At 38.5% G+C, this 23195-nt stretch overlaps 1 protein-coding gene across 4 annotated transcripts in view; it reads left to right on the top strand.

The window, feature by feature from the left end:
• PPP2R3A (protein phosphatase 2 regulatory subunit B''alpha) overlaps window positions 1–23195 on the top strand; it is a 222173-nt gene that overhangs the window by 39477 nt on the left and 159501 nt on the right. For 3 of the 4 annotated variants that reach the window (XM_060149794.1, XM_060149793.1, XM_060149795.1), the window contains exon 3: window positions 16156–18618. The exons of the other annotated variant lie outside the window; for it this stretch is intronic. In XM_060149794.1, coding sequence (XP_060005777.1) covers window positions 16624–18618 — 1995 coding nt within the window. In that variant the 5' untranslated portion in view covers window positions 16156–16623. The remainder of the gene's footprint in view (window positions 1–16155; window positions 18619–23195) is intronic. 4 annotated transcript variants of the gene reach the window in all.

Raw genomic sequence — 23195 nt, 5'->3', positions numbered from 1 at the left:
CTGCACAGGCTTCCCGGACGGGAGGTCTGGAAGGTGACCTGTGCTCGCACACAGGCTTCTTGGTGCCTGCAGCAGCAGCCTTAACGTCCCATGCCCGTCACTGGGGTCTGCGCTGAGAGCCGTGGCTCGCTCCCATCTCTGTAGCTCCTTTAAGCAGCGCTCTTAATCTCCTCTCCTCGCTCACCAGGAAACAAAGAGGCAAGAAAAAGTCTCTTGTCTCTTTGGCAGCTCCAGACTTTTCCCGGACTCCCTCCCGGCTAGCCATGGTGCACTAACCCCTTCAGGCTGTGTTCACGCGGCCAACCCCAGTCCTCTCCCTGGGATCTAAGCTCTGAAGCCCGAGCCTCAGCTCCCAGCCCCAGCCCGCCCCGGCTGGTGAGAGACAAGCCTCTTGGGCTGGTGAGTGCTGGTGGGCACCCATCCTCTGTGCGGGAATCTCACCGCTTTGCCCTCCGCACCCCTGTTGCTGCACTCTCCTCCGCGGCGCTGAAGCTCTCCCCCTCCGCCACCCGCAGTCTCCGCCCGCGAAGGGGCTTCCTAGTGTGTGGAAACCTTTCCTCCTTCCCAGCTCCCTCCCACTGGTGCAGGTCCCGTCCCTATTCTTTTTGCCTCTGTTTTTTCTTTTTTCTTTTGCCCTAACCAGGTACGTGTGGAGTTTCTTGCCTGAGGTCTTCTGCCAGCGTTCAGTGGGTGTTCTATTGGAGCAGTTCCACATGTAGATGTATTTCTAATGTATGTGTGGGGAGGAAGGTGGTCTCCGCGTCCTACTCTTCCGCCATCTTCTTCTAGCTCTTCTGCCCATTTTTTTATTGGGTTATTTGATTTTTTTGGTATTGAACTGCATGAGCTGTTTGTGTATTTTGGAGATTAATCCCTTGTCGCTTGCTTCATTTGCAAATATTTTCTCCCATTCTGAGGGTTATCTTTTTGTTTTGTTTCTGGTTTCCTTTGCTGTGCACAAGCTTTTAAGTTTAATTAGATCCCATTTGTTTATTTTTATTTTTCCTCAGAGTTTTGTCCTTGACTCTTTTCTCACCTATGCAGGTTCAGTCTTGTCCACTCTTATGGCTTTAAAACCTTTATCCGGTGCTTACTCCCAAGTCTTTATTTTCAACTCCTATCTCTACGGAATGGGAATTCAGTATATTCATCTGAATGGGAAATATGTCTCCTGGATGCCCCACCAAAATAACACATGCCTGCAGCTGAGTCTGTCTCCCCTAGACCCTTGCCCCCCATGCCTTAGCACACAATAATCAGCCGCAGCGTCATTTTTACATCTCCCTAGAACCCAGTTTTTAAAATTTGTTATCAAATATTACATATTCTCATATTTAAGGTGTCAATCCTTAAAAGACCTTTTGAAAATATCAGTTTCTCCTCCCAACTAGGCCTGCTCCTCAGAGACGACTGCCAATTTTTTCTTAGCTATTTCTTCCATTATTTACCTTCATATTTATAAATGCATATATATTGCAACTTCATCATTAATTAATTTTAAACCTTATGTCTTGCTTTCCTGATATGAATTTCAGTTCTCTCACCCCTGTTCCACCACATTAACAAAATAAAAGGTAAAAATTATGTGAGCATATCAACAGATGCAGAATAAATATTTAACAGTATTAAACCACCTTATGAATGGATTAAAGACCTAAATGTAAGACCAGACACTATAAAACTCTTAGAGGAAAACATAGGCAGAACACTCTTTGACTTAAATCACAGCAAGATCTTTTTTGACCCACCTCCTAGAGTAATGGAAAGAAAATCAAAAATAAACACATGGGACCTGAGGAAACTTAAAAGCTCTTGCACAGCAAAGGAAACCATAAACAAGATGAAAAGACAACCTCAGAATGGGAGAGAATATTTGCAAATGAAGCAACTGACAAAGGATTAATCTCCAAAATACACAAGCAGCTCATGCAGCTCAATATCAAAAAAACAACCCAACCCAAAAATGGGTGGAAGACCTAAAAAGACATTTCTCCAAAGAAGACATACAGATTGCCAACAAACACATGAAACGATCCTCAGCATCACTAATCATTAGAGAAATGCAAATCAAAACCACAATGAGGTATCACCTCACACTGGTCAGAATGGCCATCATCAAAGAATCTACGAACAGTAAATGCTGGAGAGGCTGTGGAGAAAAGGGAACCCACTTGCACTGTTGGTGGGAATATAAATTGATACAGCCACTATGGAGAATAGTATGGAGTTTCCTTAAAAAATCAAAAAAAGAACTACCATATGACCCAGCAATCCCACTACTGGGCATATACCCTGAGAAAACCATAATTCAAAAGGATACGTGCACCCCAATGTTCACTGCAGCAGTATTTACAATAGCCAGGACATGGAAGGAAGCTAAATGTCCATCAACAGAGGAATGGGTAAAGAAGATGTGGTACATGTATACAATGGAATATTACTCAGCCATAAAAAGGAATGAAATTGGGTCATGTGTAGAGACATGGAGGGACCTAGACTCTGTCACACAGAGTGAAGTAAGTCAGAAAGAGAAAAACAAATACCATATGCTAACGCACGTATATGGAATCTAAAAGAACGGTACTGATGAACCTAATGGCACATAGGGCAGGAATAAAGACGCAGACGTAGAGAATGATCTTGAGGACACGGTGGGGAGGGGAAGCTGGGATGAAGTGAGGGAGTAGCATTGACATATATACAGTACCAAATGTAAAGTAGACAGCTAGTGGGCAGCTGCTGCATAGCACAGGGAGATCAGCTCAATGCTTTGTGACCTAGAGGGGTGGGATAGGGAGGGTGGGAGGGAGGCTCAAGATGGAGGGGATATGGGGATATATGTATTCTTATAGTTGATTCACTTTGTTGTACAACAGAAACTAACATGATGTTGTAAAGCAATTATACTCCAGTAAAGATACATATTAAAAAAAAAAGCTTATGAGATTTTTTTAAACTTAACAAACTAGAAATAGAAGAGAACTTTCTCAATCTGATAAAGGGTATCTACCAAAAACCCTGCAGCTATCATCATATTTAATGGTGAAAGACTTTTCCCTAAGATCAGGTACAAGGCAAGGATTTCTGAACTCACCACTTCTATTCAATATTGTTCTGAAGATCCTAGCCAGTGCAGTAGTCAGTAAGGCAGTAAATATTGGAAAGGAAAAAGTAATAACTCTGTAGTCTCAGATAATATGATTGTCTATATAGAAAATCCCAAGGAATTTACCCCTCAAATACTATAAGTGAATTTAGCCAGGTGGCAAGTGACAAGATCAATACACATAAGTCAAATGTATTTCTCTATACCAACAACAAACACAATGGAAAATGAAATTAAACTAACAGTACCATTTGTATTAGAATCAAAAAACATGAAATACTTGGGAGTAAATTTAATGAAAGGCCCACAGACATTGCTTAGAGAAATAAAAGAGCATTTAAATAAATGGAGAGATACACTACATTCATGGATTGTGATGACTGGAGACTTGATATTATTAAGGTCTCCATTGTTACCAAATGGAGATTTAGATTCAATGAAATTCCAATCAAAACCCCAGCAGGTTTTCTTTGTGAAAATTGGCACACTGATTCCAGTATCGATATGGAAGTGCGGAGGACCTAGAATAGCTAAAACAAAAAGAAAAAAATGGAGGATTTACATTATTATTTTAAGGCTTACTATAAAGCTACAATAATTATGACAGAATGGCACTGGTGTTTATAAAGACAAAAGAATAGAGAATCCAGAAATAAATCCATATATATAGTAATTTGCTTTTCAGCAAAGGCTCCAACATAATTCAGTGGGGACAGGATAGTCTTTTTTTTTTTTTTTTTTTTTTTTTTTTTTGTGGTACGCGGGCGGGCCTCTCACTGTTGTGGCCTCTCCTGTTGCGGAACACGGGCTCCGGACGTGCAGGCTCAGCAGCCATGGCTCACGGGCCTAGCCGCTCCGCGGCATGTGGGATCTTCCCGGACCGGGGCACGAACCCGTGTCCCCTGCATTGGCAGGCAGACTCTCAACCACTGCGCCACCAGGGAAGCCCCCAGGATAGTCTTTTGAACAAGTGGTGCTGGGTGATGTTCAAACTCAGCTCATACCATACATAAAAATTAATTCAAAATAGATTGTAGACCTAAACATAAAACTTGAGACCCCCAGAAAAACCTTAAGAGAAAACATCTATGTCCTTAAGATAGGCAGAGATCTTAAGACAGGATACAAATGTATTAACTATAAAAGAGAATTTGATTAATTGGATTAACAAAATTAGAATTAAAACCAAAAGCTACTGCTAAGAAAATGGAAAGGGAAGCCACAGACCAAGAGATATCTACATCTAAAATATGTAAATGAACTTTAGAGCTCAGTAGTCAAAGACAACCCAAAAGATTTGAATAGAAACTTCACAAAAAATGATACATTTGAATTGCTAATAATAAGCATACGAAAAATACTCAATATCATTAGTTGTCAGGGAAATGCAAATTAAAACCACAGTGGGGTACCACTTCACACCTGCTAAAATGGGTAAAATTAAGGAAACTGACAAGTATCCAAAAGGTTTTAGAGCCACTAGAGCTCTCAGGTGTTGCTGATGAGAGCGTAAAATGGTAGAACCACTTTGGAAAACTATTTTACAGGTTTTTTAAAATTAAAGTACACATCTCATGACTCAGTATTTCCATTGTTAATTACCCAAAAGAAATGAACACGTATTCACAAAAAGACTTTTACTTGAAGGTTCACAGCAGTTTTAATTCATGATAGTCCAAACTAGAAACAACCCAGATGTCCATTAACTGAATAGATAAGACAAATTTGGGTATATTTAATTATACATCAATTGAATATCTACTAAGCAGTAAAAAGGTATATACAAATGATGCATGCAATAACATGGATGAATCTCAGAACCATTGTTTGAAGTTAGAGAAGCCAGACTAAAAAGTATACATCTCATGTGATCACATTCATGTGAAGATCTAGAACTGGCAAAATGAATGTATCGTGATAGGACTCAGATCAGCAGTTGTCAGATATTGCAGCATAGGAGAATTGATTTGGGAAAGGGCACAGGAATAGTTTTAGGGTGATGTAAATGTTCTTTCTTTTTTAGGACAGTGGTTACTACACAATATGAACATTTTTACTGTATGTAAATTATACATCAGTAAAGCTGATTTAAAATAAAAGTGAGGCGCTGAAGAGCTGAGAGGAAGCTCTCTGTTTTAGAGTAGCATTTGTCAATTAGTGGGCTTCATGAAAGGTGATCATGTGGATAGATGGGATTTCCAATCTCCAGAAAAGGATTCTTTAATCCATAGTGGGGACTGGGAGCTAGAGGTAATAAGCCTGGTTTCTGGTGACCTGGACTTGGGCAGGGGAAAGGGGGCTGGTGGACTTACTCAGAAAGTAGACTTTTACTCAACTTTAAGTCCTTTACCACCCTCTCCTTCATATACAGCCCTGGGGTTGGTGCTTTTCTGGTTCAGTTTTTTTCACCAGCAAATAAGATTTCTGTCTTAGCAGGATGAAGGAGGGATGATTTTCTGAGTTTGTGGAGTAGTGGTGGGGAGAACTCTATTCCTTTGCATACTTTCCAACAGTCCCCTGTGTTCAGTTCTCTACCCTAGCCCATTTTCTGTGGTACTTGGTACCTCCTAACCTGGGCCTTTGGGGGTTGTGCAGGGAGAATTGGTTTGTTTGTCATTAGTATCCTTTCCTCCTCTACTCTGCTAAGTCATTGACCATTCTGCTGCTGTTTTCTATCTTCATATACAGTGATTTGGGGTTACAGGTGTCACTTAGGGTCTTTGAAGACAGAGTTTACATTCCTATTTTTGTTCTTACTGTTTGGAGGAGGACCTTAGAACAGTAAAATCCATACTGTACATTTCAACTTCAGCAATACCAAACTCCTGCTAAGTCTCCAAACACACAAGGTTTTTTTCATATCTCTGTACCTTTGTAGAACTCCTTTTTGCTTATAAGGTCCCGTTTAATTTCTTCTTCACCTGCTAAGGCTTTTATCTTTCAAAATCCAGTTCTCCCTCCTAACTTTTCTTGTCGGCTGCCTCTGTACCTTTATTTCACAAGAAATCCACTTCATCAGGAAGTTTACTCTGGAGGAATACCAGGAGCCACTGGAAAGTACTTGTTAGAGTAATCATACACTGATTAAAGTGAAAGTGATAGGAAGGGTTGAATGAACTCTGAAATTGCATATGAACCATTTAGATAGAAATTGGGAAAACAGACTCTGGCCCATTGCAGGGATGAAAGAAGCAGGGAAGATGAAAGCCTTGGGGGAGGTGGGCAGGCAGTGTGCAACAAGACCGGAGGAGGAATAAATGTAAACATTCAATATTTATTTATTTTATTTTATTTTTTTGGCTGCATCAGGTCTTAGTTGCAGCACGTGGGATCTTCGTTGAGGCATGCAGGATCTTTCATTGCGGCATGGGCTTTTCTCTAGTTGGGGTGTGTGGGTTTTCTCTCTCTAGTTGTGGCATGTGGGCTCCGGATCACGTGGGCTCTGTAGTTTGCAGCATGCGGACTCGTAGTTGTGTCGCATGGGCTTAGTTGCCCCATAGCACGTGGGATCTTAGTTCCTGACCAGGGATCAAACCTGCATCCCCTGCATTGGAAGGTGATTCCTTACCACTGGACCACCAGGGAAGTCCCATAAACATTCACAATATAAACTCTAATTTCCCTTTCTGCTTTCTACCCCTGACATACATGTTTAGACCGATATTTCGCCAAATTGAAGATTGTAAAACACTCATTGCATGTGCCATTAAGAAAAAAAAAAACTCAAACTATGATACAATGCTTTCTTATCATTTAGAACTTTTTTACTTATTAGAAGAGTTCTTTTCACAGATATCGTTTAGACAGATATTTTTAATTATACATAACTCTTGTGCATACATAGTCTTTGGGACTATGCCATAGTCTTTGGGATTTTTTTTTGAAATCTCACTTGCCAAAGTTACCAGTGACCTTCACATTGGCAAAGCCAGTGGGTAATTTTTGTTTTTCCTTAACCTCTCAGCAGCATCCAACACTAGTGACCTCCATTTTGAAAGTTTCTCCTTCAGCATCCTTGAAATTGCTTCTTAGGATCCCTCTAAGAATTCTGTTCTTCTCTTTAACCCAGAAATGTCAGTGATCCTCAGCCCAGAGCCCTTCTCACTTTATGCACTCACCCTGAGTGACCTCTCAGGGCTGCCTCTTCAACCCAGATCTTGCTGCTGACATGCAGGTTTTTATATTCACACTTCATGCAGTCATCACCACTTGGATGTTCCACAGGTACCTCTTCAAACAACACATTCAGAATAAAACTCTTATCTTTTCTATGGCCACCTCCCATAAGACAAAAACAAAAAGTCTGTGTTGGAAGTGACAACATTAGTCCCCCAATACCCAAGCGAGAAACCCAAGATTCCTCCCTCTTACTCTCTTTTCCTTTTCTGTGAATTCTTTCTCACTATCTAATCAGTGCCCTTCTCTTTGTTAGTTACTGCCACCTTCCTGGTTTAGGGTCTCACCACTTCTTGCATGGATTATTACAGCCTTCTAATTGATTTCCATGCCTCCACTCAGCTACTAGAGTCATCTTTCTCAAACATAAACCTCATCATGTTACTTCCCAGCCTAAATGTCTTTGTTTCTTTTCCCATAGTTTTCCAAATAAAGTTCAGACTGCTTAGGTTAGCACACGAGACAGTTCCTGCTGCTCTCTGGTTTCCTCCCCTCTTGCATGTCTGTACACTTCCTCTGGTGAAATCAGCTGGAACTATCATAGTTCTAAACTCACTGTGCCATGTTAGGCCTCTGAGCCTTCACATGTATGTCTCCCTCTGCCTAGAGTATTCTTCCTTTCCTTTTTGTCTAAATAATTCTCATTAATCCCTTAAAACTAGGTATATACATCCCTTATTTGGGGAAGCCTTTCCTTACTCTTAGATCTGATTTAAATACTCTCTTTCAAAATGGACAAAGGGCATGAAGAAAGGCTTTGTGAATGAACAACACAAAATGCCTACTAGGTAAATAAAAAGATGTTCAGGCTCAGATTAAAACAGTGTACTTCATTTATTCACCTATCAAATTGGCAAAGATTTAAAGAGTAGTATCACTCAAGGAGAACGTGGGGAGATGGGCCCACTCCTACACTGACATTGGAAGTATAAATTTGCCATTCTTCTGGAGCACAGAAAATGGATGTGTATATTTATCTAAGAACCATTAAAAAGTATATGCATACACATACACCCCTTTTGACTCAGCATTCTCCTCCTTGCAATATATCCTAAGAAAATAAGTTTTTTTGGTAAAACATATTTTCACAAGAAAAATTTCAGGATGTTCATTCATAAAAATATTAACAGTGGTTATTTCTGAATGGTAATATGAGTAATTAAAGTGTTTTCTAACTTTTCTGAGAAGAACATGTATTAATTGTGAGAGCAAAACAGGGGAAAACAGAAGCCCCAGTTTAGTGCTCCTGATACCCTGTTGTGCTTGCCTCCCCTGTTGCCCTCATTAAACAGTGAGTGTGCTGAGGGCTATCACCCTCACCATGAATTATTCAGTATCATCCCACCAGCCCCTGGCTCAGAGTAGAAAATGCTGGATGAGTGAGTTACACCAGTAACAGCTAACAGTTATTGAGCATTTCCTGTGTCTTGGGCATTGTTCTAAGCATTCGACATATTAACCTCACTCTCATGAGATGGGTACTATTATTATCTGTTTTGCAGGTGAAGTAGGCTGACAAAAGTTAACCAACTTCTGTAAGGCCACACAACTGTAAGTGGCGGGGTTGGGATTCAAACCCATGCAGACTGGCTTTTACTAGTGACACAAGGTAGCATCGTGGTTCTGAGTTAGATTGTATCTCTGATTGAGAATAGTTGGATTAGATTCCAGGTCTAGGATTCCAGCCAGACAATTGGGCATCAGTTGAATCGTGGTCTAAATAAAAAGGCAGAATTTGACACCCACAGATCTGAACCAAATACCAGGGAAGTAATCTTCATTTCTTTGGCCTTTAAAAAAAAAAAACTCAAATCATTTTAGACTGTAAACTTATTGAAATTGGTGTCACCCCTTGGGATTTAGCTTTGTTATATGTTCCCTCTCTCTGCTATTCATGTCCCTTCAAAACTTAAAGACCTAAATTTTTAATTAGTTCTTTAACTCTTCTTCCCACCACTTCTCTTTCTCAGTAAGATTACTTATGACATGTTCATCAAATTTTATTTTTAAAACCTATCAATCTTCATTTTTACCATATCTTCTCTTTTTTTCTTTTAAAGTCTCAGAATTTCTGAAAGCTGCATTCCTATTATCTGGAACTGTACTGAATAATATGATGGCCACTAGCCATATGTGGCTTTCTAAGTTAAAATTAATCAAAATTAATTTGAATAGGCAAAAGATTTAAACAGCGCTTCTCCAGGGAGATACGGGGCTGGTCAGTAAGCACAGGAAAAGATGTTCAACATCATTAGCCATGTAGATGTAGGTTAAAGCCCCAATGAGATAACACTACACACTATTAGAAAGGCGAAAACAGTCACAAATGTTGAAGAGGATGAAGAGGATGTGGAATCAACCATATCTCTCATACATTACTGGTGGGAATGTAAAATGGTATAGCCACTCTGGTAAACAGTTTGGCAGTTTCTTATAAAAATACACTTAACGTTCAACCCAACAATCAGACTTGTAAATAACCTGTGGTTAATTACCATAGAGAAATGAAAAACATGTTCACACAAAAACCTGCACACTAATACTCACAGCAGCTTTATTTGTAATAACCCAAACTGCAAACAACATAAATATCCTTTAATAGGTGAATGGGCAGACAAGCTGTGGTATATCCATACAATAAACTCAGCAATAAAAAGGAATGAACTGTTGATACATGCAGTAAAGTGAATGACTCTCAAAATCATTGTGTTCAGTGAGAGAAGCCAATCTCAAAAGTTTACATACTGTGTGATGCCACACATAAAACATTCTAGAAATGACAAAATCGTAATGATGGAGAACTGTTCAGTGGTCTGTTGACTGTATGACTACAAAAGGGTAGTATGAGGGGTTTTGAGGGATGATGGGGTAGTTCTGTATCCTGATTGTGGTGGTACTTACTATAAAAGGAAGGGAAGAAGGAAAGAAAAGGAAGAAGTGATTCATGTAAAACTGGTGGTATCCAAATAAGCTCTGTTAATAGTCAGTTTCCTGGTTTGGGTCACTGTGGTGATATAGGATGTTACCATTCGAGGAAACTGGGGGAAGGGTACACAGGAACTCTCTATATTATTTTTGTAACTTCTATGTGAGTCTACAGCAATTTCAAAATTAAAATTTTTTAAATAAAGTTACAATTCAGTGCTTCAGTTACACCAGCCACGTTTTAAGTACTCAGCAGTTCCATGTGGCTAATGGCAGCCATATCAATGCAGATATGGAATGTTTCCATCAATGCAGAAAGTTTTATTAGACAGCACTGGTCTAAAAGCATACGTCTGACTCTGGCCAGTGTTCTCTCCTCCTTGAGTATTTCAGATTCTAATATCACATGAATACTTTCTTGTATTTTCTGTCATGTTACTTTATCAACTTGTTGTTTTGCTTATTTTCAAACCTAGAGAAATACTTCTCTTTACTTTCTCAAATTTCATGTCAATTTAGGAATTTATTTGACATGGGTTTTAATAGGTATCTGGATATTTAAATTTTCTAACAGTTCTGCATTTTGCTTCTGGACCAATTTTATCACCTGTATTAAGATATAGTCCTGGGACTTCCCTGGCAGTCCAATGGTTAGGACTCCGAGCTTCCACTGCCAGGGGCATGGGTTTAGTCCCTGGTCAGGGAACTAAGATCCCGTATGCTGCACGGTGCAGCCAAAAAAAAAAAAGATAAAAAAAAAAAGCTCTCATACAGTTATTCTAATATACTTTCTTGACAGTATCCATTGTATTTTCCTTCTCTTTTACCCTTACCCAAAAGCTTTTTCAAAATGTTGGATTTCTGAAAAGGTGCGTAGTTTTTCGTGTTTGGTGCTGTTTCTTCCCTGTCTTCTGGATGTACCTCTTTTGCAAAGGTAATTCCTTCGATTGCCATGTTCTAGTCTTTTGTCCCATAACACTTATTCCTCTTCGGCACCTTTGTATTTTCACTTAAAAATTAATGGGTACTCACTTTATTGTGGAACTTTACTATGGAACTTTATACTTGAGCTTCATCCACCCTGCAGGATACTTAGCTTTATAGTTTTATATGAGCCACCATCTGGGATTTGAAGACAAGGCAGTAGAGGATGAAACAACAGCTCAAGATCCATTCACATAGCAACAAAGTTGAGACACTGAAGGAAAAAAAAGAATAGGGGTGACTCACCTGAAGAAAGCCACAAAAAAAGAAAAAGAAAGGAAAATTGGAATTAAGATTTGTATATTTGTGGAAGGAAAATCTGAATATTATAATGATATCAGTGTTCCTTCAAAATAATTCACAAGTTTATTACAATTATAATCAAATTCCTATAGGATTTTTCTTAAAACTTGACAATGAAGAAACTCATCTGGAAGACCATCAAAGAATATTTGAAGTGTAAAAATGAATCATAATTAGAAATAGGAGGGAAAAAAGCCAGGTAGTAAAACTTAATAAGACAACAGTAATTATGATAGTGTAGGCTTGGCATAAAAACAGAGTAATAATCATTGAATCTAAAGAGCCAGGAAATATACCCTAAACAGTATAAGAATTCAACAAAAGAAAGGGTTCTTCTTGAATTAATTGTATAAATTGTATCTGATTTCACTGTCTCTAATACATAAATAAACAAAGGATATGAATAGAAAATTTACCAAAGAAGAAATATAACAAATAAGGAAAATAAACAGAATTTTCTAGGATTGAAGAAATAAAAATGAAAACAATGAAGTTCTGTTTCTCATTATTAAATGGGTAAAGGTTTTTATCATTAAAATGCAGATGCAATTGATGGTACAGTTAAACTCATGCTCTCCTCTGCTGTCATCATCTCCTTCCTATTGTGGCCTTACTGCACCTTTCTTGGTGCAGTAATATTGCACATTCTATCATTCAACAAATCATATCAGCTCTACCTTTGAAATACATACAGTTTAAATGTCTCCAGTGTTCCTCTCCTGGTTCAAGCCCCCAGCCTTCTTGCCTGGTTTATTGCTATAGCCCCTGACTTGTTTCTTCTTATCTTGCTCCTCTGCAATCTCCTCTGAACACAAAAGCCAAAATTACCAATTTAAAATGTAAGTCTGCCAGCAATCCCATTACTGGGCATATACCCTGAGAAAACCATAATTCAAAAAGAGTCATGTACCACGGTGTTCATTGCAGCACTATTTACGATAGCCAGGACATTGAGGCAACCTAAGTGTCTATCGACAGATGAACGGATAAAGAAGATGTGGCACATATATACAATGGAATATTACTCAGCCATAAAAGGAAACGAAATTGAGTTATTTATAGTGAGGTGGATGGACCTAAAGTCTGTCATACAGAGTGAAGTAAGTCAGAAAGAGAAAAACAAATACTTCATGCTAACACATATATATGGAATCTAAAAAAAAAAAAATGGTTCTGATGAGCCTAGGGGCAGGACAGGAATAAAGACACAGATGTAGAGAATGGACTTGAGGACACGGGGAGGGGGAAGGGTAAGCTGGGACGAAGTGATAGAGTGGCATCAACATATATACACTACCGAATGTAAAATAATTAGCTAGTGGGAAGCAGCTGCATAGCACAGGGAGATCAGCTCAGTGCTTTCGTGACCACACAGATGGGTGGAATAGGGAGGGTGGGAGGGAGATGCAAGAGGGAGGGGATATGGGGATATACATATACATATAGCTGATTCCCTTTGTTATACAGCAGAAACTAACACAACGTTGTAAAGCAGTTATACTCCAATAAAGATGTTACATAACTAACTAAAAAAAAAATATAAATCTGATCATGTCATTTCTCTGCTCAGTAGACATCAGTTGTATCCCAGCTCACTCAGAGTAAAGCCAAATTCATCTTAATAGTCTACAGACCCTGCATGGTTTAGTGTCCTACCTTTCCTTTCTGACCTCGTCACTCACACTGCCCCCCTTGCTTTCTCTACTCTGTTCATGTTAGTCTCCTTGTCATTCTTGTAGTAAGTCAAGCATACTCATACCTCAGAGCCTTTTTACTTATGGTTATTCTGCCTGAGATGTTTTAGCCCAAAATACCTCCTCAACCTGCTCCCTCTCTTCTTTCAGATCTCTGTTCAGATGTCAGTGAGGTCTTCCCTGACTGCCCTTTGTAACACAGTACCCTCTCATCCTTTCTAAGCCCTTGCTCCACTTCATTTTTCTCTATTGCACATATCACCATCTAAGTTATATGTTTACTTATGTGTTATTTTTCTTTTTCCAGCTAGATTGTCAGTTCAGTAGGTACAGGGACTGTATTCACTGCTGTATCTCTAGCACTTAGCAAGTGCCTGGCACATAGTAGGCACTCAGTATTTATTGATTAAGTAGGAACATTGATTAAACCTTTCTGTTTTGTTTCTTTAATTTTTTTCTTTTTTTCTTTTTTTAATTAATTTTTTTATTGAGTATAGTTGATTTACAATGTTGTGTTAGTCTCTGCTGTACAGCAAAGTGAGTAAGTTATACGTATTCTATGATAGTTTGTGTCCCTCCATCTGGCAGATATAACAATTAGAAACATATATACATCTAACAACACAGTATCAACATACAGAAAGCAAAACAAATTAAGGGAGCAATAGAAAACTCAACAATAATATTTGGAGACTTCAGTAGCCCCACTTTCAATAATGGATAGAACTACTAGGCGGAAGTTGATTGAACCTTTTTGGACGTCAACTTACAGCATGGTTTAAAAGCCTTTTTTTTTTTTTTAAGTAAGAGAATGTTAAATTCTATCCATTGATGACGAGAGAGAGAGGTCTGCATGTAGCAGGCTCTGAGAGGATGAGATCAAGAGCAGTAATAAAGGTTGTTTTTCTCTCTCTCTCTCAGAGAGTAAGAAAAGAGATGATGGTAGTGTAATAATTTCCAAGTATAGAGGAAGTTGTACAATCAAGAACAAGCACTATGTGTTGGCCATCTTTAATAAACTCAAAATGGATCAAACACCTGAACATAAGGCCAGACACTATAAAACTCTTAGAGGAAAACATAGGGACTTCCCTGGTGGCGCAGTGGTTGAGAGTCCACCTGCCGATGCAGGGGACGCGGGATCGTGCCCCGGTCCGGGAAGATCCCACATGCCGCGGAGCGGCTGGGCCCGTGAGCCATGGCCGCTGAGCCTGCATGCCTGGAGCCTGTGCTCCTCAATGGGAGAGGCCACAGCAGTGGGAGGCCCATGTGCCACAAAAAAAAAAAAAAAAAAAAATAGGCAGAACACTCTTTGACATAAATCACAACAAGATCTTTCTTGACCCACCTCCTAGAGTAATAAAAATAAAACCAAAAATAAACAAATGGGACCTAATGAAACCTCAAAGCTTTTGCACAGCAAAGGAAACCATAAACAAGATGAAAAGCAACCCTCAGAATGGGAGAAAATATTTGGAAATGAAGCAACTGACAAAGGATTAATCTCCAAAATATACAAATAGCTCATACAGCTCAATATCAAAAAAACACAACCCAATCACAAAATGGGTGCAAGACCTAAACAGACATTTCACCAAAGAAGACATACAAATGGCCAACAAACAGATGAAATGCTCAACATCACTAATTATTAGATAAATGCAAATCAAAACTGCAGTGAGGTGTCACCTCACACCAGTCAGAATGGCCATCATCAAAAATTCTACAAACAATAAATGCTGGAGAGGTTGTGGAGAAAAGGGAACCCACTTGCACGGTTGGTGGGAGTGTAGATTGGTATAGTCACTATGGAGAACAGTATGGAGGTTCCTTAAAAAACTAAAAATAGAACTACCATATGATCCTACAATCCCACTTCTGGGCATATATCCAGAGAAAACTATAATTTGAAAAGATACATGCACCCCAGTGTTTATTGCAGCACTATTTACAATAGCCAAGACATGGAAGCAACCTAAATGTCCATCAGCAGAGGAATGGATAAGGAAGATGTGGTAAATGTATATAATGGAATATTACTCAGCCATAAAAAGGAACAAAATTGGGTTATTTGTAGAGACGTGGATGGACCTAAAGACTGTCATATAGAGTGAAGTAAGTCAGAAAGAGAAAAACAAATATCGTATATTAACGCATATATATGGAATCTAGAAAAATGGTATAAATGATCTTATTTGCAAAGCAGAAATAGAGACACATAGAGAACCAATGTACAGATACCAAGGGGGAAAGGAGGGGAGTGGGATGAATTGGGAGATTGGGATTGACGTATATACACTATTGATACTATGTATAAAATAGATAACTAATGAGAACCTACTGTATAGCTCAGGGAACTCTACTCAGTGCTCTGTGGTGACCTAAACAGGAAGGAAATCCAAAAAAGAGGGGATATATGTATACATCTAGCTGATTTACCTTGCTGTACAGTAGAAACTAACTCAACATTGTAAAGCAACTATACTCCAATAAAAATTAAAAGGAAAAAAAAGAAAACTAGGTTGATGGAAGCAAAATGTTGATGCAGGTCAGTAGCAGAAAATAAGGCTATAGGTGACGAATAGATGTTAAAAGTGTTGAAAATGAGTCAAAGGAGCTAGGCCTGCCATGATGCCTGATAGAGATCAGTAATGTGAATTCTTGAACTATGAGAGGTGTGAAAGCTCTCTAAATCCAGGCTAATTAGTGTCATGTAAGATAGCAAGGAGGGTAGGATAAGAAATACCAATTGAGAGGCAGTTGTAACAAGGCAGAGTTGAGGTATCACTACTCTAGGTTAGTAAGGAGTATATGAAGCAAAGGCATGAATCAAAGATAAGCCGTCAGTGATGTGGCAAAGAATGAGGTGATTAACTGCATATGGGATGCAAAGGGAGAGGAAATAAAAGATTCTCTCAGTATTAAGAGATCATATTCCCTTTTAATTATTTTCTTTTTTCATTATAGGTTTTCCTGTCATTCACAGAAAAATGGATCATTTAAACCTTTGGAGGACTCAGTTATCACAATACTTCTATACTACCAACTGAGATTCATGACAATAAATTTATGACCATAAATGTCTGCATCATAGAACTGCTGAAGAACTAAAAGAGAATATTCTTTAATCTTCTTAAAATTTATTCCTAAAAATAATCCTATAGTGTCATGATATTACTAAATTAAACTAGAAGGCACAGTTATTAAATTATTAGACTTGTTAATAAGAGCACACATGTGCAACGGCTACTGTATCCTGACAGTTACCAAACCTCAAATTTTGATGATTTCCCTTTGTGGGAAAGGTCATTATATTTGCAAGAAACCACTGAACATTGTCATCAAATATATTTTCAGCTGAGTGTCTTTTAGGAGAATTTACTTGAAACAAGTTCTAGAAAATTCCATGCCCCACGACTAAGTGGATTTGATATTATGGCAGCAACTTACAGACTTGTGGTTAGTACTGTGAACCACTACAGCAGTGTGGTGATAGACCGGCGTTTTGAGCAAGCTGTACATTATTGCACTGGAACCTGCCACACCTTCACCCATGGAGTTGACTGCATTGTGGTCCATCATAGTGTTTGTGCAGACCTCTTACACATCCCTGTGTCTCAGTTCAGAGATGCAGATCTGGACTCTCTGTTTCTACCCCATGAAAATGGGTTTTCCTCAGCTGAAGGTGACTATCCCCATCAGGCCCTCACAGGCATACCCAGGGTCAGGAAAGGATCTACATTTCAGAACACCTGTAACTTAAAGGACATTGCAGGAGAAGCAATCAGTTTTGCCAGTGGGAAAATAAAAGAATTTTCCCTTGAAAAACTCAAAAACTCTAACCACGCAGCTTACAGAAAGGGAAGGAAAGTTAAGTCTGACTCATTTAACAGGAGGTCAGTTGATTTTGACTTGCTCTGTGGCCATTATAACCATGATGGGAACTCCCCATCCTTTGGTTTAGTCCAGAGTTCCTCAGTCGAGGAAAAATCTTTATCCCATAGAAACTCACTCGATACGAACCTGACTTCATTGCTTCTTCACAACTTCTCTGAAGAAGACCTGGTTACTCAGATTTTGGAAAAACATAAAATAGATAATTTTTCTTCTGGAACAGACATAAAGATGTGCTTAGACATCTTGCTAAAATGCTCTGAGGATTTGAAAAAATGCACAGACATCATAAAACAATGTATAAAGAAAAAGTCAGGGAGTAGCATCAGTGAAGGAAATGGTAATGATGCAATTTCTAGCTCTGAAACTGTCTATATGAATGTAATGACCAGGTTAGCATCCTATCTGAAAAAGCTACCATTTGAATTCATGCAGTCTGGGAATAATGAGGCTATAGATTTAACAGAACTGGTCAGTAATATGCCTAGTTTACAACTGACTCCCTTCTCCCCAGTATTTGGCACTGAACAGCCCCCTAAGTATGAGGATGTTGTCCAGCTCTCAGCCCCTGACTCTGGACACTTTCAAACTATAGAACTGCAAGATGACAAGCACAGTTCTAGGAAAACAGACACTGTAAAATCCATTCCAAACAACTCTACAAATTCCTTGTGTAATTTAGAGATAAGTGATCCCAGACCTCTAAAAAATGTCCAGCTTCAATCACAGTCATTAACCATGAACGCTTTAGAAAATGTTTCTTCTGGTAATCTAGTGGAAACCCTTTATATTGAGGAAGAGTCAGATGGAAAGAAAACATTAGATAAAGGACAGAGGACAGAAAATGGACCCAGTCAGGAGTTGTTAAAGGTAAATGAAGATAGAGCAGAATTATCAGTTCATGGTACTCATCTTAAAAAATGCCCTGCCTCAATGCAAAATGAAATTGGTAAGATATTTGAGAAATCAGTTGTTAATCTACCTGAGGAAGGTCTTAAATCAAAAGTTCCTAAAGTTGAAGAGGGAAACCACAGAGATTTTATGAATCCTAACAGTCAGGAAGAGATAGATAAATTGTTAATGGATTTGGAATCTTTCTCACAGAAAATGGAGACCTCTCTAAGAGAGCCACTTGCCAAAGGTAAAAGCTCTGTCTCTCTAAATAGTCATAGTCAGTTGACTGGTCACCTCCCTGTAGATCTTGAGCCTGAATCTAAAGTCTCTTCACCCACGGAAAAAGTCTCACCTTCCTGCCTAACAAGGATTATTGAAACCAACGGACACAAAATAGAGGAAGAGGATCGAGCCCTCTTACTGCGAATTCTAGAAAGCATTGAAGACTTTGCTCAAGAACTGGTTGAATGCAAATCAGGCAGAGGGAACCTATCACAAGAAAAAGAGATGATGCAAATTCTACAAGAAACCTTGACAACTTCCTCGCAGGCCAGTTTATCAGTCTGTAGAAGTCCTGTTGGTGATAAAGCCAATGACACTACCTCAGTGGTTTTGATTCAGCAGACCCCAGAGGTGATCAAGGTAAGACCCGACAATCTTCAGTTCTGAGATGTCGCCAAAGAAATGTTCTAATGTTTGCAAAATTTATAAACAGAAACTTTTTTTGTTACTCATTTTATGTTCTCCTAAAGCTCCTGCCCTGCACTAGGCACGGTCTCACTAAGTTCAGTGGAGAAAGCCAAAAAGCAAAATCTTTAGAGTCAGTCAGACTAGTTTTAGTTGCCTTCCCCACATCCTTTATCATCTTCCTAGCTCTGTGACCAAAGGAAAGTTGCTTAGCCTTAATATTCTCATCTATATAATGGAAATAATAACGATCAACATAACTTATGTGAAGCACAAGCAAGGTGCCTTACACAAAGTAGGCATTTAATATTAGTTCTTACCCTCAGTCAACCAGTAGGCCACTTATTACTGAATGCTGTGTAGAGTGCAAGCCAGTGTAGAAGTTAAAATCTAGTTGGGGAAACAAAGCTAACATACCAGAAACAGTATGTGAACATGTAAGCATGTCTCTGAAAGTTTTGTTAGTGCAGTAGGTCTTCAAAGAAGGTAAAGACTAGAGGATGTGAGATTTCCTTCATCATGCAAGTGGGAATAAATATCCATCTACAGTCATAGGGTAGAAGTATTTTCAAAAGGCTTTGAATCTACCCTGCTACTGATAGCATTGTTTTTGAATAATCCCAGAAAGGGAGTTATCTGCCCATTTGTAGGTATGTGTGTGTGTCTTAGCACAACAGGATTATTTTTGTTCATTTTCCATGTCCAACGCAGTTGGTAAGAGGCTCTGCTCCACCTCACTCAGGGACCCAGGCTGATAGATGCTCCATGTCCCTACAGCTGCCCCATTGCCCCATCTGGAATATGTGGCCTGTGAGTTCACCAAGGAAGGCGAAGAAAGGGATGGAGCTTTTAACTGCCTTGTCCCACACATGACACACTTCCCATCTGCTCACAATCCAGTGATTCCAACCTGAAGTCTAAGAATCATAGGGGAGCACATAAAATATTTGGTGAGCACTGTCTCTACCATATGAATATACCATACATGCCAACATGTATGAATTCAGACATGAAGCCAAAGCAAGTTGTAAAATAATGATATGAATTATTTAGAGATATTTACATTTGTCCAAAAAGTATGAATAAATACATGGATACATCAAATACAGTATTCAGAACGATGATTAATCCCTAGAGGAAGGAAGAGAGATGGAACTGAGGAAGGGTGTCCAGGGCCTCAGTAAAATTAGTAATGTTCTATTTCATAATCTGGTGATGGATCGTAAGTATTTTGTCATATTATTTTATGCCATGTTGTATATCTTTAATGTAGTAAATTTAAAAAACAAATGGATATTAAAGATGGCATAAATATGGCCAAGTTAAAAAACAAGTTACTTATTATTTTAGCATTAATATTTTCATTGGAACAGGAAAAAATGCATATTGTGATCAGAATAAATTTTACCTCGTATTTGTTTTGTGGCTGTTGTTCTCCTGTGCACATTTTTAGTTACTAGTGACACTAAAGTTTAAAACAATAACTACTTAAGGTTATTAAATAATTTAGGTCTAAAGATCCTCAAGTGTTCACTGAGCATTTCTGTGAAGTCTCTGTGTGAGCCTCCTCATTCATTGATTCACAGATGGTAATATCTTTAGTTAATGTGAGTCAGTGCTGGGGGGAGGAACTATGGAAATTAATTATAAAAATAAGAAAAAAATCCTTTCATGTACATAAGCAATTCTGATATGCTTAATATTTTATAAAGAAAAGAAAATGCCTATATAGCAACCTCAAAATGGTAATAACAGAAGATCTAACAGTATTTGTGATCTGAGCCTTGCCAAGATATTTAGATGTATTTTCTCACTATTTCCCCATTAAAAAAAAAAGAGTCTACTTTCTCTGATGACATATTCCAATGTCTCACAGCCACTCTAGCCAGAAACTCTTACTGTAACATAGTGTTTTGAATTTTATTTAACCCTCTTGCCCCATTATCTTCTGTGAAAAAAGGAGACAAAATTCTTCTAGGAGAGGTGGGCTACAGAAAGCAGAAAATGTGAACTTGAAGCCAAGAATAGGTCCTGTGCGGCATCTCTCCTGTGTCCCTGGTTGACAGCTCATAAGTGGGTCTCCAATCTACGTACAGCTACCTGAAAATGACACAATGGCCTCTAATGAGCTCCCCAGTTTTTTGACAAGTATGGACTGAAGTCAAAATCATATTAAAAGACTCTCCCATAGGTCTTTTAAATAAGTTCCATTATCATAGAATAAAATTTGATGAGATTTCTTCTTTTTTTCCCCCCAGAGGTACATAATTTTTTTTAATTGAGGTATAATTGACGTATAACATTATAGTAGTTTCAGGTGTACAACATAACAACTTGATATTTGTATACACTGAAATAATCACCACAATAAGTCTTATTACCATCCATCACCATTATAATTTTTATTTCTTTATTGAGATATTGAGATTTCTTCTTAATGAAAGTTGAAAAAGTAATTCATGAAAAGCTAATTTAAAGAAACAGGTAATATAAAATTTTTAATTCAGGAATGTACTTAATGCAAGAAAACAAAACCATTCTTCCTTGCCTCCTACCTTTTCATTTTTTTTATCTTTCTTTTCTTCTTATGAAATATTTTAAATCAGGAGATGGCAAACGTTTTCTATAAAGGGCCAAATAGTAAATATCTTAGGCTTTGCAGGTCACAAGTTCTCTGTCACATAGTCTTCTTTGTTGTTTGTTTGTTTAAACAACCTTTTAATAATATAAAACCATTCTTAGCTCCAAGTCTTAAAAAATGGGCAGTGGGCCAAATTTGGCCCACAGACTGTAGTTTTTCAACCCCTATTTTAAACAAATAGAAAAGTATTGTGAATGGTAGAAAAAGCATTCTTATTACTCACCACTTAGCTTTGTCAAATCTTAATGTTTTGCCATAGCTTTGTTTCAGATCTTTGTTTTACTTAATATTTTCATTAATATTATCATCAGCGTTTAATAAAAGGTCATCTCAGATATAGTTGAAATCCCTAGGGCTCCCCTCCCCAGTATTCTCTCCCCTTTCCAGAAGTAACCACTTCCTGAAGTGTCAATATTTATCTCCTGCAAGCTTTTTTTTAAAAAACGTTTTTTAAATTTTATTTATTTTTGGCTGCATTGGGTCTTCGTTGCTGCGCGCGAGCTTTCTCTAGTTGCAGTGAACGGGGGCTACTCTTCATTGCAGTGCGCGGGCTTCTCATTGTGGTGGCTTCTCTTGTTGTGGAGCGTGGGCTCAGTAGTTGTGGCACACAGGATTAGTTGCCTCGTGGCATGTGGGATCTTCCTGGACCAGGCTCGAACCTGTGTCCCCTGCATTGGCAGGTGGATTCTTAACCACTGTGTCACCAGGGAAGTCCCATCCTGCAAGTTTTTATACAGTATTGTTGGTCATGTTTTTATTCTTGTATAAAAAAAATGAACAGAAAGTAGCAGAAAATAAAATCAGAGAGGTAGGTTAGGGCCAGCTTACGAATGACCTTCCTTGTATGCTATGCTAAAGAGTTTGTTCTACAAAAAAGAAGCAGACTCTGGGCCTCCCTGGTGGCACGGTGGTTGGGGGTCCGCCTGCCGATGCAGGGGATGTGGGTTCGTGCCCCGGTCCGGGAGGATCCCACATGCCGTGGAGCGGCTGGGCCTGTGAGCCATGGCCGCTGAGCCTCTAGTGAACTAGTGGTTGCCAGTGGGGAGAGGGAAGCGGGGAGGGGCAATATAGGGTTGGGGGAGTAAGAGGTATAAACTACTAGGTATAAAATAAGCTACAAGGATATATTGTGCAACACGGGGAATATAGCCAATATTTTATAATAACTATAAATGGAGTATAACCTTTAAAAATTGTGAATTACTATATCATACACCTGTAACTTACATAATATTGTACAGCAACTATACTTCAATTTTTTAAAAAAGAATTTGTTCTAGGGGAGTGAGGAGCTAAAGAAGACTTTAAAGCAGAGGAGTCCCACAAGTACAGTTTTTTAAGAATAATAATTTTTTAAAGAATAATAAATTAAGGCTTTTATTTTTTCAACATTTTGGACAGTCAGAAATTTTCCAGTTGTTCAAAACATTTCAAGTAAAAGACTTACGTAAGGGGCATGTAGGAATTGCTTTTATATGACATTGATGATTATCCCTGAGAAGAAAGATTGACTTGACAGTATTATATATAATTAATATTTTAATACATATGTATTTCAAAATAATTTCTCACAAGGAACAGTATTTGTTGTCCAGAAATACTATTCAAACCTATATTGGGAGAGGGAGTCAAATAGAAAATACTAGGAGGATGTTGAGAGATTGATAAAGAGGATATTGGTCTAAATCAGGGGTCAGCAACCTGTGGCCCATGGACCAAATGGGACCTGCCACCTGTGTTTGTAAATAGTTTTATTGGAACACAGCTACAGTCTTTCACTTACATATGGTCTATGACTGCTCTTGTGCTCTGCCTACTAAGCTGAGTAGTTACAACAGAGACCTTAAAGCCTAATATATTTACAATCTGCCCGTTTACAGAAAATGTTTGC

The sequence above is a fragment of the Lagenorhynchus albirostris genome, chromosome 5 (assembly GCF_949774975.1).
Source record: "Lagenorhynchus albirostris chromosome 5, mLagAlb1.1, whole genome shotgun sequence".
Classification (NCBI taxonomy): domain Eukaryota; kingdom Metazoa; phylum Chordata; class Mammalia; order Artiodactyla; family Delphinidae; genus Lagenorhynchus; species Lagenorhynchus albirostris.
Note: the sequence above shows the minus strand (reverse complement) of the source record. Positions and strands in the feature narration are given on the sequence as shown.